At 29.0% G+C, this 6,875-nt stretch overlaps 1 protein-coding gene across 1 annotated transcript; it reads right to left on the reverse strand.

Annotated features, from left to right (window-relative positions):
• Positions 1 to 231: 231 nt before the first annotated feature.
• LOC112709967 (auxin-responsive protein IAA26) lies at positions 232 to 6,875 on the reverse strand. The gene is made up of 6 exons (XM_025762002.3): positions 6,575 to 6,875; positions 5,956 to 6,463; positions 3,834 to 4,159; positions 2,444 to 2,606; positions 1,137 to 1,201; positions 232 to 493 (listed from the first exon to the last, which is right to left on the reverse strand). The coding sequence occupies exons 2-6, from the start codon at positions 6,393 to 6,395 to the stop codon at positions 447 to 449; spliced, it is 1,041 nt and encodes a 346-aa protein (XP_025617787.1). The 5' UTR covers positions 6,396 to 6,463; positions 6,575 to 6,875; the 3' UTR covers positions 232 to 446.

The following is a 6,875-nucleotide window of genomic DNA, read 5'->3' on the forward strand; positions in this document are numbered from 1 at the left end:
AAAAAATATCTTAAAAAAATACGTTTTAGACGTCTTTATCTGACTGGCTCCCTTGTTGAAATAGTAGCAAAAATTCAACTCGAGCCTTTGTAAAATTCGAATCCATTCTTACCGATTATCCAAACCAATCTGGCAATGCAGCTTCCACTTCATAAGATCATAAATTGGGTATAAAAAAAAATGCAATAATAATCATAGACATGCTTTTAAAATGACCATAAGAAAATCATGTAGAAAATGAGCAACCCTACAAAAGGGACTTAATTAATTAATAATACAAGACAAAACAAGTTAGTGAAATTATGAATACATGCATATCCGTTTAAGTTTTTCCTTGATACATTCATAGACAGTAGAAGTAGAAAATTTCATTTCTTGATGCATTTAACAAAAATGTGTAATACAAAGTCTCTTCAGCTTTAAGCATGGAACAAGAAATCATAGCCTCAACCTTCATTTTTTGAGTGGTGTATGTGGCCTTGCTTACCACCAACTGAAAATTAAACAAGAGAGTTTTTTTAATCATATTGATGCAACAAAAACAAACTAGGGGGAGAGGGAATATAGTAGTTAACAAAATTTCATAATTAAGTTGTCAACGTTTTGCATGCACCAAATTAAATTTAGTGAATTTGGATTTTGTTTTTTTAATGTTCAAAAAGAACATGATGACAAGATCTTGGCTTCACTATTAAATATTAATCAATATTGGTTACATGAGTAGAATAAAAATAAATCTAAAAGGGTAAATAATTAATGGTTTAAATATGAACATGACAAGGTTTATATTATATTCATTTTAAACATGAACAAGTTATTTATTTAGTGCATGAATGATTAAAAAAATTTACTTTATTGCTTGAGTATCACAGCATGGTACCATTGACATTATTTAATTAAGAATGATATCATCTAGGAATTAGTAATTCGTTACTTTCTTATATTTACTGAAAAAATGGTTGAAATATGAATATGACAATAAATTAAAGGTCATATTTATTTTAAACATGAAAGGATTTTAATTAAAATTAGTACATCATGCATGCACTAACTAAAAAATAATCCAAGGATTAAAATCTATGCATGAGAATCTTGATAGCATTGTCCAATTAATTAAGATATAAATTCAAACTCACGTGAAAGAGCTGCAAGATCAGATTTCTTCAACACTCGCAATCTCTTCACTGTTGATACAAACATGCTGCCAAACATACACATTAAAAAGGAATCATATAACATATATAATAATAACAATCATAGCTTCCAATAACATTTTTCTAGTAATTAATAATGTTGAAACCCAATTATTGCAAAGTGATCTATAGTTTATTGTATTGGCCAGGGACAGTCATGCAAATTTTTCACGTGAGAAAGAGACACCTTAATTTTATGTGTATATAGTTATTAGAAAGGACATAAATAAATAGTGCTCATATACTTTTAGAGACACAAAGTATAGAGGGAGATAATTGTTTAGTTCTATGTTAATTAAGCATTGGACATCGAACTATAGTAAAATAATAGAGAGAGATTGTTAAGAAAGACACATTTATTTAGAGGCTGTTTGGACAACACTTATAATTTTTTTTTAAAAACATTTTTTATTATATTTTGGCATTTTCATCCCATTATTCCACTATACAACTTATAATAATAGATAAAAAGATATAATATTTTTTGACTTTGAAGTTTGAAAAATATTTTAAAATATTCTTAACTTTTATTTTACTTTAATTGTTTGTTTATGAAATTTTTTGATTTGCATCCAATATACTCCTGACAACTAAATTTTTAGGAAATTTAGGATTAATCCAGTAATAATACATGACAACTATATTTAATTTACTTGTGTTAAAAATTGTTCTTATGAAATTGTCAATTGTTATTGAATTTGTCTTAAATTTTTTAAAAATTTGATACACATAAAAAACTTTTGGAATAAAATTAAAACAAAATAAGACTTAGAAATATTTTTAAAATTTTTAACAAACTTTAAAAACAAAAAATATTACTTTATCCTAGATAAATAAATGGTGAAAATTCAGAAAGACATTAGACTTCACGTGAAGTTAACTATACCTGAGTTTTTATCTATATATATATATATATATATATATATATAGTTTTTGAAAAATATCTAACTTTTTAAATAAGCCCGTGTTTATAGAAGCACCTACATTGCACAAAAATTGCCACACAAAAAACTGAATAATATAATTTGAATAGTAGGAGGATAGATAAAAATAAAACAGACTATTTTGATCTTTTCATCTAAAAAAATAATAATTAAAATATTAACACGTATTATATTAAATAATTTAGTTAAATTTATTAAATTATTTAACTATTTTTAGTTATTGTTTTTACATAAAAACATCTTTATGTAACTCTTTAAAATAAAAATTTAAGTTGAATGAGAGAGAGAGAAGAGATAGATGGTTACTGCCATGGGACATCCCCAAGAAGCATCTTGTCTCCTTCATTATCTTCATAAATAAGAGTATATTCCCCACTTCCATCTAATACACCCGTTGTTATCATTGTTTTCTCTTCCTCTTGATTTTGCTTTTTAATACTTCCACCACCACACGAATCTCTTCTTTGAGCTGATCAACAACAAAAACAAAATAAGATTTATTTCTCTCTGAATCAAGTTCAGTTGTATCTGAATTCTCACCTTGAAGTGATGTTATAAAACAAAGAAAAAGTAATAATAAATAAATAATAAAAGAAAGACAAGTTTGGAAGAAAAATGGTTTTAAAAGCACACTTGAAAATAATAAATAATATTCTTTTAACTATTAAATAATATATATAAAGATATAAAAAAATTTCTCCTATTTTTTATTTTTAACTATTATAATTTCTAAAAGTATAAACAAATTATAATTTTTATATTCACAAACATTAAAGTCTTTATAATCATAAATATCTAATAAATATAATTAGAAACCAAGTTTTCATCCAAAACATAATTATAAATATTGTTTCCAAAGCAAAATAAATATAATCTAAAACATAATTATAAATATTGTTTCTAAAACAAAATAAATATAATCCAAAACACTCAATTTTCATCTTCATTCTCTTATAAGTTGGGTTGAGAGAAGTTGGATTTTGGCAAAAAAAAATTATAAAAATACCTCTTACTAAACAAATACTAAGCCCGACGGGGAAGCATGTCCCGCCCTGCCCTACCAAAGCCCGCGGTTTAAGCGATGCGGGTTAGGCGGGCTTTTCTTATTTGGCGGTCCCAAATTTCCAGCCCAACCCGGTTTTTTTGACAGGTTACGTGAGCCGACCCAGTGGGTTTAGGCCTGTTTGCCACTCCTACTTATTGTCAATCATTTTTCGCCTAAATTTATCGGTATTCAAAGTTCATCAAGTAAACTTCAACTTATTTTAATTAATTACGGGTTTAATTAAGTCTAACTCGTTATAAGGATAAAGCTTTCTTATCACTAATTTTTTTCAATCATAAAATTTAAATAGAAGAGCTTATTTATTAAAGAAAACAAGAACTCATCCATTAAACCAAAGAAATTGCTGATTTTTTTATCAATCTTAACAAAACAACTAAACAAGAGAATATAATACCCTGTGAAGAGTATTAAGGTGGCTACTTCTGTAAAGATATCTTTATGTTAAAATTTTATTTTGAACCGTTAGACAATAGTTCAGTCAAACATGTCAAATCATCTAACGATTCATAATATAATCTTTACATGAAAATATTTTTATAAAAGTATCCACCTTATATTGAATGATGAACAAACAATTTTGATTAAATTGTCCAAAAGAAAAAAAAGGGTCCACAAACAAAATAACGTTACCTGAAAGGAGGTCTCTAAAGAGGTGGTCAACAACAGAGGAAAGTTTGTCATAGCTGCCATAAGCATTAATATCCACTTTTCTCCCAATTGGAATTCCATCCATATTGATCTTCACAAACATGCCTTTATTAGGAGGACCACTAATGTTGTTAACATGTTCCTTATTAGTAGTATTATTAGCAGCCTTGTCTTCCACATTAAGATTAAGATGATGATGATGGTTGTGGTGGGACCCAAGAGGGGGCTTAGAAAAAGTGCTTCCACTTGCATTGTTCTTCCTGAATGAACGAATTGGAGGCCAACCCACTACTGGACCAGCTGCACTTCTGTTTTTGGGGTGGTTCCATGTACAAAGTTTAATCATGAGAACCAACAGGATAGTTCGTAGTTAAGCACTACATGACCTATGATGCACATTGATTGACACAAACACAGAATACGACACATTGCTGGATACAGCGACACACTAATTTTAAAAATGATCAGAAATATGACATACATGTACAATATAAAGAATTTTTTGGATAAATTATAATCATATGTTGATATTTAATTCTTTTTTAATTATATAAATAATTTTAGATATTTTTTAATTAATAATTAATAATACATATCATTTTTAAATTCATTTTAAAAATATAAATTAAGAATGAACAAAGGTAGATACACGAACATGTAATTGTATTTGGGTGTATCTAAGTGTATCTCCTGAAGAAATGAACGTCATGTCCAAAATGAAAGTATTTGCACTTCATAGATAATGAAGCTCTATATTATCATTAAGAGCTGTGTTGACTTTATCATCCATCATTTACTATTGGATTGAATTCAATGTAATCCATACTCTATCCAACAAATCGGCATGGTGTCTCCTTAAAAGGAAAACTTAGTTATTGGAAGCACACCATCAAAGTTCAAACAGAAATGTATGTCATATACATTAATTTGATCAGAATAAGAATTAATCATTAGAAAAAATAGCATGAGGATATCAATCTTCCTCAGCATAAGTTTACAATAGTCTAATTCCACTTTTGAGTCATGTTAGATACTTAGAAGTTTAATTGAATCAATTTTTTAAATGTTCAAATAGCATTTCCTTATGCTGGATGAAATTGGTGAGTGAGTGAAACTAAGAATAAAAACACAAGACAGAGGTTCAGGCATTCACATGTCAAAGACAATATCAAATTTCAAGAAAAGATAAGGAAGGCACATAATTGATGACAGATAGTATCAGCAAACAGCAATCAGATGCAGACATCACTAAAGCATGGCATGGAAAGTGTGTGTAACAATACAGAAAAGAACAGCCAATATATATAATGAATATCACAAAGATTTTCATAGCTAAAGTTGCCCTTCTTTTTAGGATGAGTACTGTGCAAATATGCCAAAATCATTTTGCAATTAATGCTGGAATCTTCATAATTGGTTCTTGCACTAAAAAGTACAATGGACCACAAACAATATCAAATCTGACCCGGCTGGCAAAGATTCTCTCTAAAAGTTTAACATCAAAAGCAACTAAACTTTGTTCTTTTTATCAGTGAGATCACTTGTATTGATCAAACAACACTATAATAGTATTTAGACTAAATTGCATTTTTGATACTCTTCTATTCATAAAATATATACTAACCTGTCTTGTTATTTATGTTATAATACAACACTTAAACACTTTATTTTTTAAATGGAAGTGTTTTACATAAAGGTGGACCAAAATAGTGTAATACAGAAACATGGACCGCGAGAATTTGTTAGAGGGGAAAAGCAATTTTGCTGAGAGCAAAAAACTCGTTAACTCTTCTACTATTGACTTGTGGTTTTCACCCTACTGAAAAGAAATTTTTTTCCGAACTTCTTGCTTCCGTATACATGTTAATCACACAATTAAGACTATTTTTTGACATATACATTTATAATTCTTCCATATTAATATTTTCCAGCCACAGTTAGAAGCGTATATTTTATATTTTATAGACTATGACATTAACATAATATTACATAAGTTTAAGGGGAAGTAATTGTAATTTACCATAATGTTTATGAATTATGATTCCATGTCTAGAAGTTCAAGAAAGACACAATATATGGAAAGAAGGAAGAAAAGCTGGAGTACCTTTTCTGAGAGCTGTTGGGGGCAGCTGTATTTGCAGAAGAAGGTGATGATAATGCTTTCTTCTCTGCACAGACTGCACCATTATGAAACTCTATCACTTCAGAACGACATGGTTGTGATGATGATATTGCATCCTTTGATTCCTTTCCCACCATTGACATGTTCTGAAGAAATGATGAAGCTTTAGCCTTAGTAGCCTGGTCCTGGTGGTAGTTGTAAATTCTCTGGGATGAGAAGTAACCAAGAGAGAGTGGTGATTGATCTGATTCATCACTGTTTCTTTCTCTCTTGTTTTCATTGTGATGAGACCAATAATCTTCATCTTTTTCTTCATCTTCTTCTTCTTCTTCACCAGGTGGACCAAGTCTTAGTTCTAGTTCCTTTTCCTCTGAAAACTTGTTGTGGCTGCTTCTTCTCCTTCTTCTACTATCATCCATCATTTACGCATTAAAACAAACACTTTGTGTGCAAGGAAATAGAATTACCCTTCATGCAACAACACAGCACACTGGTTCATGCAACAATGGAAGTGTCAATACAATTGAGAAACACAGAGATAAGAATTAAGATAAATAATACAAATCTCACACAACAAAATAGTAAGTAGTAGTGCACATACCCTAATCAATTTCTTTCTAAAATGAACTTGGATGAAGTAATTGAAAGACTTTGATATATGAACAACTTTTGTAGCCAAGGTAATTAACCTTGGAAGGCCTAGTACTAAGAATTTGATCACAAATAATAATTATCACAGGTCAACAAATTAAGATCCCTACCAAAGAAAAAAAAGAAGAACACAAACTAAAAGCAAAGGAATGTAATATAATAGCATGAAATTGTTGACTAGATTTTATTTTTTCAAATATTTTATTCCCACACGTTTGTTTGGGTTCCTTTTAGTGTGTTTTTCCAGTTTC

This window comes from Arachis hypogaea, chromosome 9 (assembly GCF_003086295.3).
Source record: "Arachis hypogaea cultivar Tifrunner chromosome 9, arahy.Tifrunner.gnm2.J5K5, whole genome shotgun sequence".
NCBI lineage: Eukaryota > Viridiplantae > Streptophyta > Magnoliopsida > Fabales > Fabaceae > Arachis > Arachis hypogaea.

Coding starts and splice junctions, on each gene's coding strand:
- LOC112709967 (XM_025762002.3), bottom strand. CDS start 6,395: ATGATGGATGATAGTAGAAGAAGGAGAAGAAGCAGCCACAACAAGTTT. Junction 2,607..3,833: donor CTTTAGAGACCTCCTTTCAG/GTAACGTTATTT, acceptor GTTGTTGATCAG/CTCAAAGAAGAGATTCGTGT. Junction 494..1,136: donor TGATCTTGCAGCTCTTTCAC/GTGAGTTTGAAT, acceptor TTTAATTTTCAG/TTGGTGGTAAGCAAGGCCAC.